The sequence below is a fragment of the Leuresthes tenuis genome, unplaced genomic scaffold, assembly GCF_036924035.1.
Source record: "Leuresthes tenuis unplaced genomic scaffold, fLeuTen1.0.hap1 SCAF_21, whole genome shotgun sequence".
Lineage (NCBI taxonomy): Eukaryota > Metazoa > Chordata > Actinopteri > Atheriniformes > Atherinopsidae > Leuresthes > Leuresthes tenuis.
In genome coordinates this window covers 26,493,030-26,518,542 of record NW_027325375.1, presented here as the reverse complement: position 1 = coordinate 26,518,542, position 25,513 = coordinate 26,493,030, and the positions used below count along the sequence as shown (strand labels likewise).

At 39.5% G+C, this 25,513-nt stretch overlaps 1 protein-coding gene across 1 annotated transcript in view; it reads left to right on the top strand.

The window, feature by feature from the left end:
- The window catches only part of LOC140279302 (roundabout homolog 1-like), a 73,666-nt gene extending 51,563 nt beyond the window's left edge, over positions 1 to 22,103 (top strand). The window contains 27 exon segments of the mRNA XM_072374421.1: positions 2,135 to 2,292; positions 5,147 to 5,267; positions 6,906 to 7,044; positions 7,136 to 7,263; positions 9,758 to 9,766; positions 10,074 to 10,198; positions 10,296 to 10,467; positions 13,579 to 13,784; positions 13,863 to 13,944; positions 14,042 to 14,210; positions 14,325 to 14,491; positions 14,628 to 14,749; positions 15,427 to 15,661; positions 15,849 to 15,970; positions 16,073 to 16,244; positions 16,440 to 16,637; positions 17,381 to 17,407; positions 18,087 to 18,126; positions 18,318 to 18,472; positions 18,615 to 18,968; positions 19,062 to 19,175; positions 19,269 to 19,404; positions 20,047 to 20,603; positions 21,246 to 21,386; positions 21,468 to 21,686; positions 21,777 to 21,931; positions 22,089 to 22,103. Of these exon segments, the coding sequence (XP_072230522.1) occupies positions 2,135 to 2,292; positions 5,147 to 5,267; positions 6,906 to 7,044; positions 7,136 to 7,263; positions 9,758 to 9,766; positions 10,074 to 10,198; positions 10,296 to 10,467; positions 13,579 to 13,784; positions 13,863 to 13,944; positions 14,042 to 14,210; positions 14,325 to 14,491; positions 14,628 to 14,749; positions 15,427 to 15,661; positions 15,849 to 15,970; positions 16,073 to 16,244; positions 16,440 to 16,637; positions 17,381 to 17,407; positions 18,087 to 18,126; positions 18,318 to 18,472; positions 18,615 to 18,968; positions 19,062 to 19,175; positions 19,269 to 19,404; positions 20,047 to 20,603; positions 21,246 to 21,386; positions 21,468 to 21,686; positions 21,777 to 21,931; positions 22,089 to 22,103 (4,238 nt within the window).
- The last annotated feature ends 3,410 nt before the right edge of the window (positions 22,104 to 25,513 follow it).

The window sequence follows — 25,513 nt, the reverse complement described above, 5'->3', positions numbered from 1 at the left end:
TTCAGCAAAATCATTGTGAGGAAATACGTTGTCAGGACACATTTATAAGTTAATAGAAAATATATAAACAACTTTTAGACAAAAGATTACAGGAACAGAAAGAAATTGTGGAATTCAAAAGGAACTGCAGACTGTCAAGCAAACAATGCAGTCTCAGCATAGTTTAGGTTCTGAGAACTAAAGGAAAAGTATTTTCCTTTAGTGTATGTTTGTATGGTTTTTACTTGGGCATGCATGATTTCCTGTCATAACTTAGTAAGCAGATGCATTTCCCTCTTGAGAGAGTAAGCAGTCGCTTGTACAAACAGATTTACATTGTTTGTTTGCTTATCCTGCACATAGAGCATACAGATATTTTGTATGCTCTTTCTTTAGTTCACAGTCATACTTACAGGCACTTTACTCACTTTCAGGCCCAATCTTCCTCTGCTTTTAATCCTACCTCTTCTTTCTTTTTTTTCTTACACTAACTACAGGGCTATCAACAAAATAAATCTTCAACAAAGGGGTTTGAGAAAATAATCCAGGATTTCAAATTCTATGGAAACAGTTGGGCCTCACACAATAGTAAAAGCAGATGTGTAACATGATTGCGTTTGGAATTATAAGATGGTATCAGTCAATCAATCAACATGCACGTACACACTGTGCACAGAATTGTGTTGGTCTCGGTTTCTTCCTGCCTGAGGTAACCTCAGCCATGTTTTTGTGTCCCACGAGTAAGGTCTTTTATCATGTGACATGATGGTGTTGGCAGTGTTGGGGTGGGAGATGTGTGTGTATGGTGGTGTTGAGGGTGGTGGGGGGGTGGGATTGTCAGACAGCTGTTTCCCATCAGTGTTCATTCGACTGTAGTCAGTCAGTCACAACTGTGCTCACAGGATCAGAAGGGCAGCACAGCAGAGTGGGGCCCAAAGACCAGTGTGGCCCAAAATAGTTCCAATTAGAGGGTCATCCCAATTTGTTCTCTCTTATCCACAGCGCTCATCAGGCGTCTCTAGCTTCATTGCCCAGTGTTATGTATAACGTCGCAGCCAGAGGTGAATGGGTTGCTACCATCTGGGAGTGATTATGCTTTTTCCTCATTGTTTCCTGTCTTTTCACCCCAACTCGGCTCTTCTGAGTTCTGCTCGCTCTGTCTTGGCGCAGCTCCCTTGGCTTGTTCGGGTTCTAAGCCCTTCTTGTAATTTAAGACTGGGAATGCTTAACAGCAGTCACTCACGCTCAGGCGTCTACATTGGCACATGTTGTTCACCTCATCAGGAGTAGAAATCTCAGCAACGAGAGCCCCATTTCTCTTCTGCACCCTTCAGTTCCATTTCCTTTACTGCTGTCATTTTTTTGTAATAGTTATATGCTACTGCAAACTGTGTAGCCATGACCTGCTCCTCTTTAAGATGTTTGGTGCTTGAAGCTGCACACTGGAAGCCTTCATGTACTGTTAATTGTGGAAACAAAATAGAGCCGTTTGTAATTGCCAGAAATTACACTTTTCTCAGGAAGATGCAAGTTTGCTTTGTCTCCCATTCAATTTATTGGCTACTTGTTTAGCAAAGATGATGAGTTGCTGGGATGACTTTCAGCGTCTGTCCATTGGAGACATCTATTTTTTGCTTAGCTTTACTGCAGTGCAGTCCACATTTGCAGTGTATTTCTAGCTAAAAACAGAATATTGGCATTGCATCATATATAATGTGTTCTGTGTAGGTGTTTATTTAATACTAATAAAAAGCTGACAGAGCAAGAAAGCGACCCTTTATCAATATGCCATCACATAGAACTAATAAGGTCGTATTTTCAACAAAATGAAGTCAAGTATGAAGCAATTCAACTGGTTTAAATCTTGAGAAGATTGTTGCAGGGTGATGTTTTTGATTGTCTTATTTGACATGCTACAAGCACAGAATTTAAATGTGAAAACACATTAGCATTTAAAGAAATCACCTTGTCATATTGTTTGTGAATATGCAGGCCTACATTTCTAACTTGTGAAAGCTATCAATACTAAATCACATATGCATTGAAAAACATTGTTTTACAGAATAAGCACATCTCCACACGAGGAAACCAATGTCACCACCAAAGCCATTAGCTTATTTTGATGACAGTTCTGTTTGTCTGTGTATTTTTCCAGTTTTACGTGATGACTTCAGACAGAACCCCGTTGACGTTATGGTTGCCGTGGGAGAGCCAGCGGTGCTGGAGTGCCAACCCCCACGTGGACATCCTGAACCAACAATCTCCTGGAGGAGGGATGGTGCCAACTTGGATGACAGAGACGAACGCATCACAGTAAAACATGCTACTTTGACAACATTACACATATCCCCACGTCTTAAATGGCAAATCCTCAAATATGAGGAGCAGAGGCAGTAATTTTTACATCGACTATATTTTGTTTTGATTGACTGATTGATGAGTAATATTTTGTAGACAATATAATGAAACTTTTTGGTGTTTGTGTATGGGTGTATGTATTTGATTTGTTTATATGAATGTGCATGCTCTTGGGGACATGCAGGAAAAGATTCAATGACCGTGTGGAGTGACATGTAGTCTCTAGGGGAAGGTGTTGGACAGAGCAACTATGTCTGATTTAAGATCAGAGCAGGGGTCCTCTGAAGAAAATACAAAGGCTACTTTTTGCTTTGTACTGTCCATGTGCCTGTCTCTTTCCTTTATAATCATCTTGTCTGTACGGAAATAGATCTTTGCAGCTATGAGTATTTTCTCAAAAACAGTCATTACTGTAAAAAAAAACAAAGGAGTCCACCACAAATGATCCATACTTCAAATACTGTTGAGTGTTTTCGTTGTGGCATGTGCCATTGGTTATTAATAGTAATATTTTAATGCAGTGTTGTGAGTTAATTGTTATTATAGAACTACCAAGTTTAACTGCTGAACTTAGTTGTTCTGTAAATGATACACTTGCAGAAAAGAGTGACAGAAGTCAGTAAGATTGGTGTCATCATGTGGTCCATGAGAAATATTTTACTGGCAACATATCACTGGCACAGCATTTGTTATTGGGCTACCAAGGAACAGTTATTGCATTGCCATAGCTCATGGGTATGTGTGATGAATCAGAGAGAGATTTATTTGTCCAGGTTTCAGTGAAGTTACCTCAATAACCTAAAAAATGCATGTCATAAAACTTAAGCATGCTCACTCTGTGAAATGAAAATATACGAGGAAAAGAACTGGAGCCAATGACATTTCCATCCATGCATTCATTTTATATACCTGCTTAATCCTGTTCAAGGTCGCGGGGGCTCTGGAGCCTATCCCAGCCGCCATGGTGCCCTAGACAGCTTGGCAGTTTGTCACAGGGCCACACAGAGACAAACAATCATGGATGCTCACTCCAAGGGTCGATTTAGAATCACAAATTAACCCGACATGCATGTTTTCGGTCGATGGGAGGACGCCAGGGTACCTGGAGAGAACATGTAAAATCCACACAGATATATACCCCAACTGGGATTCAAACCAGAAACCCTCTTGTTGTGAGACAATGGCGAAAAGCACCACACCACCATGCAGCCCCCAGTGACATTAGAGGAAAAAAAAAAGTCCTGTATAATTGGTCGTTATGTCATAGTCATATCCCCTTTTTTTAATCTTTCATGCTATTTCCTCGAATATCATTTTAATCAAAATCAAAACTTTAATTTAATCCAAACATATTTTCTGTGCAAATATAGTGGGCAAAAAGTTTTCAAAGGTTGAGCATTTGCTTTGGCCCTCATCTGAGTCCAAACATCGAATCCTAATTCACTGACTGCTGACAGAAATGGCTGAATTCATTACTTGCTTCAAGTTTCACCCCCAGACCCTACATGCTCTTTGTGATAACTTGAGGTACACACAAGAACAAATCAAACAATAATTTCTTAAATCTTCCTCTTTAAACCAGATCATTTACAACAGATATGGAATGTGAGCTGCAGTTAGGTCACTCTTGGTTCTAATTTATTTGGTGGATGGCATGAGATGCTTGTGGTGGAAGGTTAGCCAGGAGGAGACTGACTAATAAATGAGAGACTGCTGGTTTGATCCCTGCAGCAGCAATTTAATGGTGTGGTCTGTCTGAAAACTGGTGAGTGGAGGGTGCCTACCAGCACTAAGCCGGGTGCTGTCTAGCATGACGTTAGATCACCTTCCCTGCTTTATGCACACAACACTGCAGGCAGCCTTGGCCCCTGACTTTCCCCAAGAAATGGCAGAGATGTTTTGTGCTATGTGTGTTTCTTGCACGTATACACGAATAGCTTCTGTCTATAGCTGAGTGTGGGTAGGAAAGCAACAGCCTTAAAGCACAATAACTGGGCCGAAAGTTTAATTGAAGCCTATTCCTTGGAGAAGATTTTCGAAGGTTTTAGACGCAAGGAGCGGTTTTGTGTTTGTTCTGAGGTCTGCAGATCAAAATGCTTCCCGTCTGCTGTTGTGCATCTCCTCACCGCTGCTTTCGTATGACCTTAGACACAGGGTAGCCGCTAACTGTCAGCACAGAAGCTTGCATTCAAAGCACTATAAAGACATCTGACATCGTCTGTGGGAGTGTGTGGTGGATAGAAAATACTGAAAACAGCATGGAGTGCAAATGTCTTCAACCTCTTAGTTGTGTAGGTGGGTGTGCCTGTCTGTAAGTATTCAGATATGCATCTATAGAAGGTAAAAAGGTTCGGAAAAGCAAAGAAGGCTGACAGAACATCTAAGGAGAATCTTTACAAAGAGGCTGTGTCTTTGTTCCTAGAGTTCTTATGCAGCGCTAGACATGAATTATGTAATTTTGCAATCGGTGACCTTCTATGCAGATTGAAAGGTAGTACAAATTCTATCTGTAGGATTTAGCTGTTATGCCATCAAGTGCATGTACAACATTTATTTTGAAAGGGAAGATAGCCAAAGATGTTATTATATGGAGGTGTCATCACACATGGAAGGAAAGAACTCAGCATTAAAAACATGACTCTTGGAACATTTAAACATGAAATTTGCTAATTGAAGTGAGCTTATTACATGCCTTATGAATATTCTGTATCAATAAGTAATTCATAAACCAAATACACACTGGAATGGTAAGATCCTGTGCAAATCCAACTGTGCAAACATATTCTTTTTCTTTTCTGCCGTCTTTTAGATCCGGAGTGGCAAGCTGATGATCACCAACGCTAAGAAGAGTGATGCAGGGAAATACATTTGTGTTGCCACGAACATGGTCGGGGAGAGGGAGAGTGAGACTGCCGAGCTCACAGTGCTAGGTAGTATTTGCAGCTTTTTGATTTCAATCGACAACGTTAAAGTGCTTCACTTAGTCTAATTTCTCTCTCAGTTCATATGGTTTGGTTTGCCAATCCACCGTTTGAAAATGTTGCCACCAAGGTATAAAAACCTATTAATTATGTTGATTATGTAGCACTGCCACCCAGTCTGGCTGCTTTGGAGAGATTTCCCACCAAACAAGTGCTGAACGTCTACCTCTGCTGCAAGCAATGTTGTAACCTTTCAGTGTAAGAGCTCCCTGTTGAGCTGCCCTTCTAACTCCCCCACCCCAAATGCCTCATTCAACCCTCCATTCTCAGTCCTATCCACCACTTGTTCTCGTAACATTTTCCATCACAATAGTGCTCTTATCAGTATAAAGTGGCTAGATGACCTTGGTTTGGGTTGCAAATATACACTGTTGTACCTCAGAGTCTTTCATGGTTATAAGAGTAATATTGTTGAACACAGAGATGGGTCAACATATGCTGTTCCATAAGCTTTCCATAATAAGTGGCTTTGTAAATTACTTTATTGTGAATTTCCATCATTTTTGTTTTGATATATTTCAAACGAAGTCAGCTTACAAAGCACAAACTTCTTTTCAGTAGTATTTAGTTGAACTGTAGAATAATGAATTATTTCCAATATGATTTAATACCATTTACAAATAATCTCATCTCTGAAAGGTAAAATATAAATTTCAGAATATGTTATAAGTTGGTCTGCAGGAATTTTTTTCAAAATTCGACAGTCGCTGTTATTCCATATTGATCTGAGGTCAGTTGCATATTGAAAAACCTCCCATGACATCCAGTTGTTCTTTTCTGTTCTTTTATATTGGTCTTCAAGTACTTCCTATAAAGCTTATGGATGTGTTTGGGCTTATCTGCTGCAATATGAATGAAGATGCAGCATGCCCTGAATAATGAAGTACTACGTCTCCTTGGTCAGGCCTCACATTTTGGTGAGGTTTTTAATTCCAGAGTGGGCACAGCAACCCTCATTGAATATTATCCCTATGTTTCACTGGGGGCATAGAAGAATCACTGCTCTCCATCAAATAGATAGCTTGGATTCAAAAGACTTCCCATCATCCACTTTGAACAGCTGGCGTAAACTCGAGCATGTGGCCTTGTGTCACTTTCTCAGAGGTGGTTTAGAGATGCTACTATTCTTCTAATGTTAGTACCAAACAGTTTTCTTTTGTCTGTACTCACTCACTTTCTAGCTAACTCATTAATTCTTCTCTCTCACTGAAACAAAAGTTTGATGGTTTACTCTCTTTTTGCCTGCCTAATCCAGCTCTTTATTACCATTCACTGCCACACACTAAATCTGTTTGATTTAGGACTTTGATGTAGTTTTGTTTGTAATGTTGTGCTGGAAATAAGCAAGGTTGTGATCTGTTGGTCTAGTCCATCTTTCATCTCAATGCTGCTTTAAAATGTTCCTCTTCAATCCTTTTCATTTTACATTGTTTCTCTTTGTTTACTTTTTTCATGTTTATATCAGAATATGACTAATTTCGGATGTGGTCTCAGACTTTTGGTCTATGATGTTGGCACCACTGTCGGCATGATGAAAATAATGATTATGCTGATATTTTTGTTTCTGGCTGCTGCACTGCCCTCTAGAGCGACCGACCTTTGTGAAGCGTCCCAGCAGTGTAGTGGTGTTGGCAGATGAGAACGTGGAGTTCCACTGTGTGGTTCAAGGAGACCCTGTTCCCACAGTCCGCTGGAGGAAGGATGATTCTGACCTGCCCAAGGGCAGGTAACTCACAGTGGCATTCTACAGTAAATTACAATGCAAACCTCTTGTTCCAGCTTTTTGTGTCATCCTTGAGTGTTTGTCCCACCCACAGGTCTGAAATTCTAGAGGACCATACCTTGATTGTTCGTCAAGTTACCCCTTCAGATGAGGGCTCCTATACATGTGTTGTGGAGAACATGGTTGGGAAATCTGAAGCATCTGCCACCCTCACTATACACGGTCAGTGAAAACCAACTTTTGTATATACAGTAAAGCCCACAGTACCTTCTCTTGTATATAAAGCAATTACACCTTTTCCAAAGCCACTGATTCCCTTATTATGAATGGGAAACGTATATGAGAAATTTGTTCCTAACAGGCGTAGTCCTGCGTCTTTGGGTCGCAAATTAGCTGGGAGTGACTTTCATGCTACTGGAGGTCATAGAATGTCTGCAGCAGTCACCATTTCTAAACAACAAGTTGTATAAGAAATTGCAAGAGTTTGTTTGTAGTGCGTTTTAAAGCCATGTTCTCTGTAAACTGAAAAGAGCTTGCAAAATAAATACTAGCCTGACTACAGAAAATGGATTTGTTTGGTCTAAGCTGTCCTGCCACAATGACACCCTTTCGTGCTCAGATTAGTGATGGGAAATAAGCAGTAAGGCATCTCATAATTGCACATACAGACCTATACAATTAAACACATTGCTGTAAAGCAGTGGGAGAAATATACTGTGAGAACAGTGGGACTTAATTAAAGGTAAGGGAAGGACAGTTGCTTGCTGGGAAGCAACATGGTTCCAATTACTTTGTCTTCCTTTTCTGCCAAAAAAGTATAGTCCAAAGGAGCACAGTCTATGTCATCAGATGAAACAAGGAGGTGGATTTATGTTTATTCAAACTAAAACAGGCTTGGGTACTCTACCGTGCACCGAAACATTTGGTTAATATTGAACAACTAAAACTTGACACAGAGGAAGTAAGTCTACACCAGTTCCAAGTTATAAATGATATATGTGTATGTCATGTGAGTCCCAAACTAGTTGTTCAGCCAGCAAATAATTTCAATACACAGTAAATCTACTTTGTAACACTCATCCTACATTTCTTTTGTTGTTCAACTAAACTGAATAAATTAAATATACAATTTAAACATGAGTGTAATCTGTTCCCTCGATGTATATATGTGACTGAAGATAATTAGCTTAATTAAAAAGGTAGAGTTTCATACTAAGGTACTTTATCTTTTGAGTAATTCAACCCATTTTTTGCTTAGCGCAGCAGGTTTCTGCATAGAGCACCAGCAGATCCCCTTTTCCCCTCAGAAGTCCTCATTACAAAATGAGTCCACATGTGCCATGATGTTTGCTAGGTCTTTGACTTTAACTAGCAATTGCACACTTTTCACATTCAGCAAGTCTTTTTTTGTCACATAGTTAGGTTTTTGGAGTTTGTTATTTGTTGTTTTTGTGGAAGATTGTTATTGTGGAGCAGGGCTCCATGGTGTTTGCGACATAAGAAGAAATGTGTTACTTTTTAAATTAAAAACATAATCCTCTCTCATGTACATAATATGAAAATAGTTATTGGTTACTTGTGTATATAAAAATGTATGAACATGTCTAAAAGAGTTGGTCATCCACAATAAACTAGTTTCACTTACATTGTTCATTAATGCATACTCCACCACTATTCTACTGAAAGTATATATTTGATTATTTGAATAAACATAATGTGAAATAATCATTACATTTTAATGAATGCTAATCCTACAATCGCAGATATTTTATCTGATTTTGTAACATAATCAGTGAAGCCATAATTCAATGCTTTGTTTCTTTGCTATAAACAATGACTGCTTGCCAGTACTTCCCTTCGTTGAAGAAAAAAAAAACGAACAAAAAATGTTATGTACATTGTTCCATTTGATCAAAAATAGATATTTAAAAAAAAAGAGAACAATTTATGTTTATGGTGTAAGCTGCCCTTATGAGGAATGATACAAATGCAGAAGTCATTGATAAATGTGGATAAATGAAGTTGATAAATGTAAATTCTTGCAGCATTTTCTTTCTTGTAGTGTTTTTTTTTTTCTTAGAGGGAGATTGGAAATACCCAATCCATAGCAACAGGGACATTTTACGCTCTGTCTTAACCAACACAGCAGATGAAAATGACCTCACTTGGATACTTAACATTACACTTGCCAACTTAAAAGATCCAAGATACAACCATAGATTAATTTATTTTCACAAACCATTTCAGTAAATATGTACATAACAAGAACCAAAAACCACATGCAAATAGCTTAAGGGACACATGAAACAACAATAGATGCAATGTGATACAGAAGTGAAATGACTGCAAAGAGACATTAATCTAGACAAATGAACTAGGCAATTGTAAAGAGTCACAAAGCCATTTCAGAGACGAAAAACAACCACAACAACCCTAATGTGAGGTTAGATTATGACAAAAATGGGTAAATTTACCTCAAATAGATGCAAACCAGCTGAAAACTGCAGCTGCTTTGGGTCTGGATGTTGGACAGGGGTGGGGGTTATCATTCCATTGTGCCCAGGAGGGCATAATCTCTGCCCTTCAAACCAGTTCCATTGTGCTCAGCCATCCAAGCATGTTCCAATACTGTATAGTACATCCTTACAGTTGCATATCCCTTTATTCAACATGATTACTCATTACACTGCTCTTTTGTGTGTTCTTTCTCTTATAGTCAATACTGGTAAGTTGTCATCCATCCTTAATCCACCATCCGACAACAACAGGAAATCATGAGCCTCTGTCACTGTCCTATCTGCATTGTAATTCCATCCACCACTACAGTATGTAATTCATGTTATGTGTGGGTAAATGATTGATATTTAACTTTTGTTTGTTTTATTTAAAAAGGTAAACTATGACTTTGTCTTGCAACAGAGCCACTTGGGACAGATTCATTTTGCTTTTTATACACACTGAGATGTCCTAAAACTGCAAAAGATGAACATGTGTGAGGCTACCAGTTAATTAGAGCTTCTCTTCTTTTGCAGTGCCCCCTGCATTTGCCATACGCCCCAGGAACCAGGTGGTGTCAGTGGGCAGGACGGTCACCTTCCAGTGTGAGGCCACTGGCAACCCACAGCCTGCTATTTTCTGGCAGAGGGAGGGCAGCGAGGTGAGACTGACCCCCGCTCTGTCATCACACTGTCAATCCCTTTTCAATGTTAAATCATATGAGTGGATTTCTAACAGATTTTTTGTCCTCTCTTCAGAGTCTTCTGTTCTCTTACCAGCCACCACAGCCCTTTAGCCGCCTGTCTGTGTCCCAGATAGGCAGTTTGACTATTACAGATGTTCATCGCTCAGATGGTGGCTACTACAGCTGCCAGGCTCTCAACATAGCTGGCAGTGTTATCACCAAAGCACTGCTGGAGGTTACAGACGGTGAGTAAAGGGAAGAAGCAGTGGCAGGCTGATAGGGGGGTTCCTGGCTTCATTCTTTTGGTTTTTTGGTTGAACAGACCATTTTGCAGCCTTCATTTATTTGCCAGTATAAAAGACTACACTTTGTTGTGGTTGCGGTTATGGGTAACATTGTTGGTCTTGATCATTGTAGGGGAGATATTTCACCAAATGTTATTCAGATGTTGGGTTCAAATATTTTTGTGAAAAAAACTCCTGTTTACATAAATCTTTTTAGTAAATTTAATATAAATATATAGAAATTTCTAGTCATGTGATAAAGAAAGTACATCCTTTTTCATTTCTACAGTTTTATGCATCATTAGGTGATATACAAAAATCTGCTCTGAATCGGGTTTTAAAATGACATAAATGCAACTTCATATAAACAACAACACATGACGTATTATGTAGTGTGATTATTCAGTTCAGGAAATCTAAACCAAAAGGTAGAAGCAATGTATCAAAAACTAATTGCACTTTTACTGCCTTCACTTGAATAAAGAGTGTAGATAACAGCTAAGTGCTGCTAAATTCACAATATTATATTATTATCACCAGGTACTCTAGGTTTTAGCAGTTTGCAGGTCTAGAGCATTTAACACAATACCAAGGAAGAAAAACATTAGCAGTGCTGTGAGAGACACAATTGTTGCTGCCCATCAATAGGGACCCGTCATTCTGCAGTGAGAGAAAGATTATTCAGCAGTGGAAAACATCCCAGCAAGTGAACCCCCCCCAAGCACAGTGGTGGAGAAGTGATAATTTGGGCTTGTTTTGCTGCCATGGGATTTGGGGACTTTGTTGTCATTACACTGATCAGGAACTAAAGCCTGGCTGATACTAGGTCCTGTAACAGGGCAACGATCCTAAACACATCAACAGAACTACAGTAACACAATTGAAAAAGAAAAGAATCAAGGTGCTGCAATGGCCCATTCAAAGTCTAAACCTCAACCTGACTCAAGTGATGTGGTAGGACCTAAAGAGAGCTGTGCATAAAAAAGCCTACAAGCCTCAATGAACTGTTGTAAAGAAGAAGAAATCCTCCACAATGTCTTGCTGCTAAAAGGTGATTGTACAGCAGAAATAATTTCTTTTGTTATGAAAACGTTCAAATTATTATATACCTTCTTTTTTATATGACTTTACGTTCCATTTTAACTTCGTTTACAGTAATGCAGCATAGTCTTTGTTCTATTTTAGTACATATATTTATGAGAGAAGACTGGATGATTGACATATGATGTCATTTTTAGAAACTCTGAAAAGTGCTCTGAGGGGATTTAAATCCAAATCCTACATGATAAAATAACTATGTTAATTGCTTTAGAAAAGCAATTTAACTGTGCTTGGAGGCCCACACCAGTAATTACACACCTATGTGATAATGAATACTCATGTCTATGTAACCTTGTACAGTGTACATTATATTAATGGAGACAATTGTTTGAGGTTTTGTCAAAACATATTTGTCTACTAGTAGATTTGTTGATTGCAGGACAGTCTTTTTGCACATATACGAAACAGGCATTCAGTCAAAATCATAGAAGGGGTTTGGTGGGAGGGTGTGCTGGTGGTGGGGGTATGGTGTAGTGGTTTTTTTTTGTTATTTTTTGGGGTGCCTGGATGAAGCTGTTCTTTGTCTTGTCCTTTATCTATTCTCTCCCCTCCCCTAAATTCCCTCCATCTACCACATTCCTCTCATCCCCATTTAGAGTGTTGGATTTGTATGGTAATAACTTCGCACATTACCTTTGGCAGTTTTCAAAGCATGTTTCTAACACCTTTTTTGAGGGGTATTTTTATTTTATTTTTTATTTATCAGTTCAAACCCTTCGCACTCATCCACAGGGTTTGTGTGTAAGAGTGAAAGCTCTGTTATCTAAGTGGAACTGTTATTAGTTGGGCTTTGCTGTCATGATTGGATCCGGCTCCAGCAGTACCTTCTACCCAATGAATGATTAGTTGCCCTCCGCTGGAGGGGAAAAGTTGATTTCTTTTTCCTCCACTGCCTGCACAGCCACTAAAGCTTATTGTTCTCCTGCTTTACCAATTTTCCTCTCAATATCTTTCACATCTTATCTTTTTCTGCCCCTTTTCACCACTTCATTTTAATTTTCTCGACTTTCATCTTTCTTACTTTTATTTCTTTCTCAGCTTATAACATTGACCTTTTCTGAACGTCATCTTCCAATTTCTCATGCCCTCATGTGCTTTTAACAGTTTATGATTGTTTTTTCTCCATTCTCAATGCCCTCACTTGTGTAAGTAAATACATGGACATGCAGGGAAAGAGAAGGAATGATAAAAACTTGGTACTTTATGTACACTATATTTACCACCCCCCCCCCCCCCCCCCCCTCCCCACACACACCAGCATTAGTATCAATTACAGATCCAAACTGTGAAGTTAACTGTTAATACTATCACTAAAAATAACGACAACAACCGACAATGAAGAAGTTTCGTTTTGTAAAACTTTTAAAATTTCACCTTGTGAGAAGGTCTATGGAAAATAATTTCTCTTATGATACAGTTAGTAGTACATGCCAGGGAAAAAAACACTAAAAACAACCCCCCCCCCCCAAAAAGAAGCCCTGGGGCAGACCCAGAACTCGCTGGAGGGATTATATATTATATATTCCTTCTGGCCTGGGAATGCCTTGGGATCTCCCAGGAGGAGCTGAGGAGAGGGATGTCTGGGTTTCCCTCCTGAACCTGTTGCCTCCGCGACCAGACCTCAGATAAGCGGAAACAATGGATGGATGGTAGAATTTTCTAGATATTCCTCCTAAAGGTCCATGATTAAAATCCCCCAGTGACCACCAACAACATAGCAATGCTTGGACCCTGATCACTGCCACCTATATTTACCTTGTGTATTGAGGCATTGGCATTTTTGTTAACTTTTTTGCACATCTGCTGTTTTAGGTTGCAGTTTTATATTTAGCATTGTTTTTCTGTGTGAATGAGTTACAATCTCAGCAAAAAGACTTAAATATGCAATGTTGTGTATATATTATTCAGCGGGGTTAGAGGGAAACATTAACACTATTATTTCTCCACTTTCCTGCTTTTGTGTTCTACCAGCTGGGTCAGACTTGCCCCCTCCTGTCATTAGGCAGGGCCCAATCAATCAGACTGTTCTTGTAGACAGCACTGTAGTAATGGATTGCCAAACGGCTGGAACTCCACCTCCAGCAGTCCACTGGAAGAAGGATGGTGTGGTGGTGTCTCCAGTGGACACACGGATGTCCCTAACAGAGACAGGATCATTAAAGATTCACTATGCTAAGGTAAGGGGTGAAGTAATGCCACACTTAGTAAGAACAAGCCAATCTACTGATGTGTGCCACTAAATTTTCTCTCCTTAGCTGGGAGATTCAGGCCTCTACACTTGTGTTGCTTCCAGTCCCAGTGGAGAAGCTTCCTGGAGAGCACACTTGCAAGTAGAAGGTGGGTTATTTATGTGGAGACACAGCAAGATAAGGTAACACACAGAGGAGTGCTGCATTGTCATTTTTTAAAGTCAATTTGTTTGTCTCCATTGTAGAATTTGAAATTGTTGTCCAGTCGGGTCCTCCCACAGACACTAGTCTGATTCCTGGTGCTCCATCTAAACCTGAAGTCAGTGACATCAGCCGCACATCTGTCAGCCTGTCATGGAAACCCAACCCCAATAATGGGGCATTGCCTACATCTTACCTAATTGAGGCATTCAGGTTAGACATCTATCTGTGCATGTAAAGTAGAATTAATCATTTAAATCACTTTGTGTCGCATATATCAAAAGAAATGCCCCTTGTAGTCATGTTTTATCTCACTTCTGTCTGTAGTTATACTTTAGGCAACAGATGGATGACCGTAGCAGAGCATGTGAAGGCAGAGACCTTTGTCCTTAAAAACCTGAAGCCTGGAGCTGTCTACCTCTTCATGGTCAGAGCAATGAATCCTTATGGCCTCAGTGATCCCAGTCCAATCTCTGACTCTGTCAGAACACAGGGTCAGTGTGGGTCCTCCCTCTATCCTTTCTTTCTTAATCCCTACACAACGACACAGCAGAAAAACTGCAATTTTGATTTCAGTTGGAATAAATACTTGCTGCTGTTTGACTTCTTTCCAACCTTTGATACACATAGACAGCACTTCCACCATGCAGGGGGTGGACCACCGTCACATCCAGAAAGAACTGGGAGATGTTGTGATCCATTTGCACACGCTGACCGTCCTTTCATCTTCTGCAATCAGAGTGCAGTGGACGGTAAGGGGACCGTTCCATATTGGCCATCCTGCATATGCTCAGTGTTGTACCACTGCATAAACCCATGGTTGTCAAAGTTTAAATAAGTATGGGAAAGATCAAATGTGCTAGTACATGTAAACATATCTCCCACTTTAGTAAATGTTGTAAAAGCCAAGAGTCTTGGCCTCAGGTTTCAGGGAAAAAAAAATCAAGACTGAATGTGCTGACAGAGATTTTATTGAACATGTTATTAAACAGCAAAGTTATGCTTTCAGGAGTTTTGTGAAGTAAAAAAAAAATAACAGAGAGCACACTTGTACACAATTCACACAGTGAATTACCTTAACTAAATAGTTTAGAAGAAACACCCCTGGTTTCTATATGTAGAAATAACAGTTGGCAGGGAATAAATCTAAGGCACTGTAAATGAATTAGTCAGTGTGATATGTTGTACTTTGTTTCAAACTCAGTGTATGTGCTATATTTGTTCACATGCCTCTAAAGAAAACATTTCAGGCACCCTTTGCCAAAATATAGTGGTTAAAATGGAAACTCTATCTTATTTCCTATCCAAACCATTCTGTGTGGAAATTATTAATGGCATCATGTTGTGGTTTACAGTGAGAGTGAGAGTTATAAACAGGTTTATACATGTTACACTAACGCAGAATGTCCTGTTATTGCCTCTCTCCTAGGTTGAGCAGCAGTCCCCATATATCCAGGGTTACAAGGTGCTTTACAGGGTATCTGCTGATCATGGCCACCCTGAGGCACAGTGGAGTGTCCTGGAGGTGCATGCCCCACAGGAGGATGGAGTGGTGATCAGTCACCTAAAGAAAGGATCCATCTATGAGTTTAAGGTGCGGCCCTTCTTTGATGAATTCCAGGGAGCTGACAGTGAGGTGAAGGTGGTCAAGACATTGGACGAAGGTAAAGTTTTGTTTGACAATACCTTTAGATATCAAGTAACATTAGTGGGATTAGTGCCATTCAGTTATTATAAATGTCAGTGACAATACAAAAGCAAAATATTGACTTTTTTTTAAAGTGCATATCAGCAATTCGAATATGACTTTTTCATTGTCTAGAAGGTTAACTTTATGCATCACTGTCTTAGCCCCTATAAGAGCCCCCCAGGGTGTTACAGTCACAAAAAGTGATGCCAATGGGACTGCTATCCTTGTTTCCTGGAAACCACCTCCAGAGGCAGAAGAGGTTGGAGTCATTCAGGAATACAAGGTACAAAAACAAAACAGATTGAATTTAAACTGTATCTTTGTGAGACTGCACTGATGGATGTGACCTTCAGGCAAACACTGTCATGTCACTGTCTGTTAACAGATCTGGTGCCTGGGTAATGAGAGCCGCTACCATGTAAACCAGTCTGTGGATGGTTCCACCTTCTCTGTGCTTATTTCCAGTCTGGCACCAGGAATTCGTTACAGTGTAGAGGTCGCAGCATGCAATGGTGCTGGGCCCGGAGTCAAGAGTGATGTTACTTTCTTTCAATTAGGTAACAGCTCTCACTAAATTGAGAAGTTGTGTTGTAAGCTGTCTGTAAGTGAAAGCCTCTGTAAAGTTTCAGAGCCTCCTCTGTATAGACACTGTGTTTAATCTATTGCTATTTAGCTTCTTAGATATTAAAATTTTCAAAAATGCTTTTTTATCTGTGCTGCTCATTCAATATTTCTCTCCTTTTACTGAACAGACTCTGCAGGGCAGATGATGGACATCAGTGACAAAAGGGACACGTTATCACATATCTCAGATGTGGTGAAGCAGCCAGCATTTATTGTTGGCATTGGCGCCACCTGCTGGTTCATTCTCATGATTTTCAGTGTGTGGCTCTACCGCCATCGCAAGAAGAGGAGTGGTCTCAGCAGCACATACACTGGCATCCGCAAGGGTGTGTTACTGTGCCAATATTTTAGGCTGGTTAATGCAAATATGTATGTTTGGACCTTTATTGGCTCAGTACATGCAAACAGAAAAGAAAAAAGGGAAAAAAAGCATCAGATTATTATTTTTTATTTTTTTATGATGGTATATCATAGAGGTGATCAAACCTTTATACGTTGCTGCCACACTGCAGCAATCATCATTCCTGTGATATTAAAGAATATTTTCAATGGCTGATGAACAGACCACATCAAAGAGGGAAAAAATCTGGTCTAATCATCCTTTGACAAAAAGACTTCAAAGACAAATTTGCATTTGAGACTGCACAGACATTCAAAGACTGACCTTTAATCACTTATTTGTAAAGTGTCATTTCCATGACATAACACAGTACTTGAAAGCACAGGCCTGTCAACCTGCCATGACCACGTCTGTATGCCACAATATTGCTGCTGTTTTTCCACCTGTCTGTCTGTCAGGTCACCTCACACCCTCATTACCTTGACACTGAAATTGAAGACATTAAAGACAAAGAGTCAGCAATGACACATATGGCATGTGCTTATTTAAATGCTTCACACCTCAGATTTATTTAACAACGAGTTGCCCATCACACACCAGAGGTGTTCATGAATATAAGCAAGGAATTATGAAAGTTAATGCTCTAATAATACATTATACTATATTAGTGTCTTATGCTAGAATGTTAGTGCAACTGGTTTTACGCCTTTTATCCTTTTTTTCCTACAGTCCCATCATTTACCTTCACACCCACAGGTATGTTCTATCTGTTTTTTTGATGATTTGTTCTAATTTGCGTATATAGTATATTAATAAAATATTATATTTTATGACATTTTTAAACACCTATAGCTGGTATGTGCAGTTCACTTGATGATTTTGTTGTGGAAATGATAACATATGGATGCAGAATTTTGAAAATTTCCCTATGGTGAAGGCTATAGATGTTGGAATTGAAAACCGTCCTGACATCTTAGCACAGAAAATAACAAATGAAAACGCAATCAAGTAAAAAAAAAGGAAGACTCTGAGCTGTAATAGAAAGGCATTTGTTTTGACATATTTCACATACAAATCTGAAGGATTATTTTGTGCCTAATCCACTACCTTCGTTGGTTAAGTTAATTTGCTTTGATAGGGACAGTGTGGAAGTTCAGTTTATGTCATATTGCACTGCTAGTGGAGGAGAAACTGTTCAAAAAATATTTCAAAAACAGTGGTACATTTTTATTGAGATGGGTAAAGTATTGTGTAAGTTAAACCAGACAGACTTTGCATATATTATATGGATGGAAGCACGTATGGAAGTATGCTGAGACTTTTGTCTTTGGATTTCTGCTCAGACTTCTCACCTGTCTGTCACAGATCCTCCTTTGGCACTTCTTCTTTTCGTCATCTCACCAAGGCTGAATCTTTTTTCTCTTTGTCTTTGCAGTCGCATTTCAAAGAGGAGAATCTGTGTGCGGTGCTGCCAGGTGACTGATATTTCTGTTCCTTTGTGTTATATAAAGACTAACAGGAGAAATGTAGTTACAGTCTTGAAACACTTGGGGGAGATGTCTCCCTGCTCTGAACATTTAGTGTGCATTCACAGCATGTTCACACATTATTGGTATATGAAGGTGGTAGGTTTTGATTGACAGCTCTCTGGTCCTCCTCGTTCCAGACCTGGCCCTCTCAGCATGGGTGAACCCTTAAACCAGCTGTGGCTGCCAGACAATTGGCCAAATGCATGTGCCAATCATAAGGACTGTAGCATCAACTGCTGTAATAATGGAAGTGGCACTAGTGACAGCAATATGACAACATACAGCCGACCAGGTTAGTACAAAGCAAAGATGATCTCATAGCTCAGGTAGAAGCCTCTGAGATACAGTTAGTGTGAATAGAAAAAAAAGAAAGAAGACTTATGACTTCCTGTGTTATTGCTTTGTTCGTTTGCTGATTTGTTTCTTCTACTCAGCTGACTGCATAGCCAACTATGGAAACCATCCAGAAAACAAAAAAGGACAGCTTGCTTCTGAGACAGCCATATACAGTGATGTGGATCTCTCCAACAAGCTCGGTGAGATTAAAACATTCAACAACTCTAACTTTGGCTATGCAAGTCCAGGAGGAGATCCAGCGGCCACATATGAGCCCATTCCATATGCCACCACACAGCTTATTCAGGCAAGCATTAAGAACAAGGCAACCACTGGTAGCTCTATAGAACCTTTGGATATACCCTGCTGGAAACAGCCCCCCAGCCTGCCTCCAATACCCAAAGAGATGGCAGCACAGATGCAATACAACATGGTTGAGCAAAACATTAAAGGTATTGTTGTAAACTTGAATTTCAATTTCTACTTTCCCTACTTAACATGTTCAAAGAAATTTGCTGCAAATTTGCATGCTGCTTTGTCTTCAGATCTCCAAGGAAGTGAGGGAATGATCCACCCTAAAACTATCCCATACAACCAGACCCGCGATCACAGCACAGGAGGCTCACACCACAGCTCAGACAGAGGCAGCAGCACCTCAGGTGATGCCATCAACTATTCTCTCACAGCACTTAATATCAACATAGCAAACAGTAAGTCTGTGTTGACCTTGATGTTTGCTTTTTATTTTTCAGGGAGTCAAAATCAAAAGAAAGGAATGCGGGCCCCAAAGATCCCAAAACATAATGCAGTAGGCTGGGGGGAAGTCTTGTCTCCTCCTCATGCTAATGCATGGGACTGTGATGAGTACAGTCTGCCCATGGAAAGGAGGTAAGAAAAGGAGAAAACATGCAAAAGGAGCTCAAACGAAATGTATAAATAGTGCACTTCAAAATAGCCCAAATATATCGAGTATTTCTGTCTGTGCCAAGTTGATTACTTTGCCCCGACAAACACACACGCATAAGATAAAAAATGCAACACTTCTGAATGTGTTATGGTAAGCTACAGCTGGCAGGTATTAGGATGCTCATTAGCCAAAGGTTGTCCATCAAGTGAGAATGAGTAAAAATAAAGCAACCATTTGAGATGAAATTATGTGAGACATACATGCATAATAAAAGATGTGCTGTGAATACAGCAAACTCTGTCAAAATAAGAGCTTATTGTCACATCTAACACTTACCCAAACCAATAATATATTTTTGTTGTTGTCTACAGCAGGTTTATATGATTGCAGTTATTCCTATGACATTACAAGTGCAATAAGTGCATGAACTGCATCCGAGAAAGTTATGCTTACTCACCTTGGGGAGTTGTGGTGGTTTTTTTCTGTTTTCCCATGATGGAGTGTTTTGATGGGAGGGTGAGAAGTTTGCATTTATGTCTAATGGGCTGTGACTAAGATGTCAGGACTGCTAGCACTTCTCATTCCTTTTACACATGACCTTATGTCAGTCCTTTTCTCATCAGCTTTGATCCAGAGGAGAGAACAGAGTGTTGCCCCACGCCTCCAGTTAGAGGAGCAGCCTCATCCCCCACTGAAGTGTGCTGTGGTCACCCACCTGCCACATTGTCACAGGGAGACCTGAGAAATGGCCTGCATGATGCAGACGAACACCCCACACACACGTACAGCTCAATCCCCCTCTGCGTGGACACTGACGAACAGGAGGAGAATGAAGAAGAGGTCGAGGAGGACACAGATGCAGAGCTAGTTGAAAATCTCTACAGCCAACCCCACCACCAGAAACACAAACACCAGCTGCACCACATCTCTCCACACAAGCTGCAGCTCAATGGACTGCAGCAGACCCCAACCTCCAGCACTGGGGACCTGGACAGATCAGTCACGGGGTCTATGGTTAACAGCTGGGGCTCAGCATCGGAGGACAACATCTCATCAGGGAGGTCCAGTGTTGTCAGCACCTCAGAGGGATCTTTCTTTACAGATGGCGATTTCAACCAGGCAGTCGCCTCTTCACGGGATATCATAGGCCTGCGCATGTGCAGATACCAAGAGGAGTCAGGTGAGATGGAAATCTTATTTGTGTTTCACTTTATTTGTTTCTTTTGCACAGGAATAAGATGATAAAATTACAGAAGAGTGAAAAAAAGAGTTTTAGGTTTTGCTGCTGCTCCTCAGTGACAGTGAGTTTTTAATATACCTTTTTCCAAATAGTGATAAATTAAATGGAAATGAAAACACATATTTTTAACAGGATTTACCAGGGAGGTTTTCAATCTTTATTGTGCTACAGTGTGTTTTCGAAGGAGCTAAAAAATGGATTCTTAATCTTGAATGTTTCTTGCCTAGTGATTTAATCCAGTTCAGTGACATATATATTATGGCTTGATAAAAATGGTCCTTAAACTGTCAGTAGAGCTCAGATGTACACCATCCTTTCTGCCTAAACACATTTGCTTTTAAACCGTTCCATCTTTAACAGACAATGTCGTCTCAGAAACTAATTAAGGAAATATGTTTTGTTTTTACTTTCATCATCAGTTTTCTGAATAACAGCACGTACATTATTTATGTGGTTAGCGTTTCATCAGAAATGATCAACAGTAAATAAAAGCACGATCAGATAAACTGTATTTACATCTTTGTAATCTGAGAACTGTAAGTTAGTTTAAACATTTGTGTTTAAACTGTGTGATGACTTCAGGCCGGCAGCATCAGAGAGCCAGCAGTCCAATGTCAACAGACAGCAACATGAGTCCTGCAATAACACATAAAAGGCCCAGAAGGCATAAACAGAACCATTCTGGTCAGCAGGGCTACCAACCCAAAGATGTATTCAATGACGGTAAAGACAGAACCACTCAGAAGATTTGTCACTGGATATCTCTTTGTAGCTCTAACATTTAAATCTCTGCTCTATCTGCAGACTCTTGCATGCCTCTGAATTTCACTAACCAGATGTCCCGTGCCGACTATAAAGCGAGGGGAGCCACACTGCCACGAATGGGCTCTGGGGAGGCCCGGGGTAGACGAGGCAGCGCTGGGACTCACAGGGTCAGAGGAAGTGCATCTGAAAAGAAAGAGTGCCAGGAGTTGAACAAGATTCCACCAGGAAAAGGAAATAACAAAAACCGACAGCAATCAGGTAATCGATGGATTACAAAGCCTCTTTGGTAATTTTTCAGTCAATAATTAAATGTTAAGCCAATTTATCTTTTTACTTTCTGTCCTTCAGAATTTGGGGACATTCTTCTGTACAGTCGTCCTGCTTTCCCATCAGGTCAGGCTAAGAGGGAGCCAGGTTCAAATTCATCCAGCTTTCAGTCATGTGGGGACACACAGGTCAAACAGGGAGAACAGTAGATGGCCCTTACAGGACAGGTGGAGGAGGTAAATAAAACCAGGAACCACACCACAAGATATATTCTTGTTTTCTCAAGTGAATGTCTTTATGGTGGATGCATTGTGACACATGTTAATACAGAGTCTTAATACATGAATTGCACACAAAGAAATTGACACTGTTTTTTCTGTTATTTTTTAACAGTTCCTGAAAAACTAAGAAGCGACATGAGCACAGGAGGAATATTCTACAGCTGCTTCAAAGGAGTTTGGCTTTTACAACATGAACTCAAGACTCAAAAAATACTGCACAATGCACAATATTGTTTTCTACTTGGGATTTCTCTTTAGGTGTTAAAAAAAGAAAAAGTAATCTCATATTTAAGTCTGTGGACTTGTTTATTGTTAGCTTTTTTTGGTGACCAGCTTCCAGTATACTGAGTTGCTGGTTGGTCAGTAAAGTATAATGAATGCACATTTGATGGCGGTTGTGAGTGTCTAAAAAATATTTCTGCTCATGGTGACTGCTTGATGCGGTTCTCATGGTATTTGTTTGTCTGTTGTCCTGTTATTTTACTGTAACTGATCATTACCAGTCATTACCAGCCATCGTAAATTGTTTACTGCCACAGAAGTGCTTCAGATTTTATATAACAGTGTTAATGTTTTCTAAGTGATGTACACCTGTCTTTGTATTATTTGTTCTACTTTGGTTATAAAAGCACAATCACTTAATTTTATTCTAAGTCAGTGTTAAATGAATTTCAGTCTGGAGGAAATCAATCATTGGAGTCTTGTTAAACACTTTAATCACTTCATGTCAGCCTGAAAAATATTGTTAATTGTGATTGTGCATTCAGTTGCGTACATTTGCGCTGCTTTCATTCAGATTTGAGCTATTTGTTGTGTGTACTGAGAGAATTGCATGCAGATTCAAAGTAAGGCGTTTTTTCCTAACATCGTTACTGCTTTGCCTTTCATTTGGGATAATGAAAAGTCTGGTCATGGACTGGTTCCATTTATTGTTTCTCTTGGCTGAGTTCATTGATTCTGCTCCTGTGTTTCCTTGACTTTAGTCACAACTTGAGGGGTAGGGCTGGACTTCAATTAAAAAAACAAAAACAAGAAGACCAGAAATCTCTTTAAGAGATAAATTATCTTGGATTGCAATTTGTAAATACATATGATTATGTAAACTAAAAGTGGCTGCAACAGCCACTGTTTTTGTTTGATAATGTTATTATCGAACAATTACAGAGCTCTTACTTGGTCCAAAATGTACTTGAACCCTTTTGTTGTTTTCAATAATTGAGTTTAGTGTTTTCCTTCAGAATATTATTGCACTGTTATTAGGCAACGGTTAGTCAGCAGGAATCCTATGCATCATCATTTTAGTAAAACAAGAAATTGTTCTAAATTCCCTCTTTTATTCTACAATAAATAACTAAATAAATGACAGAATGACAGTTTCAGGTACTGTTTACAACCAAGTTTTACATAAACAGAGAAGCTTCAAATGTTGGTCAGTGAGGTAAGATTTCTTCCCCTCTTGTTTGAGAAGGGCTCACAAATTCTTAGCATGATTTTTGTCAGTTTAGGAACAGGGCGGGACCATTATTGGTTCACCGTTGAGGCCTTTGATTGTTTGCCAATCAGTATAATTCTTGTACTGGATGGAGCATTGTTTCTGATTGCCTCAGAATTCCTCCTGTACCATTGCTCGGGCGAAGCATGCTCTGGAAACTGGCAACAGGTTTGGGAGTTGATTTTTCATTTGTTTTAAACTGAAAATATCTAATTACCATGTCTTTTTCTAAATGACAGTAAGGTTACAGCTTCTGTTCAACTTGAATGTCTTTGCAACCCTGTTGATTGTCCAGTGGTTGCATCTCATTAGTAAAGCTATTTCACATGTGCTCCATCTGTCTGGGAGGTATTTTATAGTTTGACCTTCCAGTGCCAGTGAAACCTCTCTTTTGGACACCTTAATATCAGGTATCTAGTACTTCAGAACACAATCTTTCACTTTACAAAAATATGTATCTCCTGAAAATTATTGGAGGTATTCATGATTATGTGGTTTATATTGGGAAAATGTACCTAAAATAATGAAGAGGTTGGAGTACTCATATGCCTAATAGTTGTGCATACAGTGTATATATTCAGATCCATAAATCTTGAAATGCTTTAAATTAGAATAAATGAGTTCATCAGAAGAGATGTTGAAAGTCAGGTCAAGGTTCAAGTAAACTAAGGGAATGTAGACTGTGCTGTAGAATTTGTTTTGTTTTTTTGTCCATCCCTATTCTGTAAGTCATATGAAACAAATGTGTCACTTTAACCATACCTTTTTTATTAAATAATGCTGTACCTTACGCAACAACAAATAATCTGTGATCTAATTTCTTGAATACGATGTGAGCTGTGACTACAAATCATAAAAAAAGACCATTAGAGTCAGATCTGGCCAATATTTCAATCAGCTTCAGAAGTTGTTTTCCTTTGACTTTTTCTCAGCTTTTTGAAGATCCCTCAAAAAGTTTTAATCCCATGACTTATATGCACCTACAGCATGACTTTCAGAAAGTTCCTTTGCAGTCAGTGTAATTTGTAAAAAGTTGTATTTAAGATATTAGGTCTATGAAACATGAAATCATGCTGAAAAAAGAAGGAGGATATCTGATAACTTCAAACTTTCTCCAAGATATTTTTTATTGTTTTGTATGCAGGTCAACTAATGAATTCTTGTCCCATATCACCTGGTTTATGCTGAAAGCCTGAGCCATTTGGTGGCAAAAACAAATGAACAGAAAACTGAAAGAAGGTGATGATTTATGATGCGTAATTTGCTTTATTTCTGAAGGTTCAACAAGAAATCATACACCTGCATATGGAGCTTGTTGTGATTGTTGTGGTTCCCCCTGAAAATACTCCACACAGCAGTGAAAAGACTCCACACAGCAGTAAGATGGCTGCTCTAGGAGTTGTGACCTTTCAGATTGTTTTCCCAGCAGACACAAACTAAGGAATGATCACAACCTAAATGTGCTCTGTTCTGGACTTGTCTCACAGATCGAAACACTGCACGCAACCTGGTGTTACACAGGCAATAGATCAAGTTACCATCCTATCTACTATTTAAATCCAATATTCAGTCTGAACATGAAGCTGCCGCTGCAAAAATGTGTCAGCAACCATACACAGCTTTTATTTTTCACCATTATATCCACTTTGTACCTCTATAATGTCCAAATCTTAAGTGAAAAACTAACATGGGAATAACACCTCCATGTTGTATTGTCTTAGGAGTCAGAGGGTCAGGAGATAACATGCTTTGCCCTCTCATGCACTCCAGCCGCCTTAATGGGCAACCTACAGGTAAAAAGCATAGAACATGCTATTTTTAATGTTGCATCTGTGCTGGACAACAATATGAATCCTATAGAATACATGCTGCTATAAGTCATTTTAAAGATCACCCGAGTGCCTGCAGCTATTTTCTTTTAAGCTGCTGATACAGGGGTTAAGGAGCTACATTTGAAAGCCACAGATACACAGAAGCCAGCCTTCAAATCCTGAAAACGATAGATTTCACTCTTTCCTTCAAATAAAATTTTGATTATAAACTTT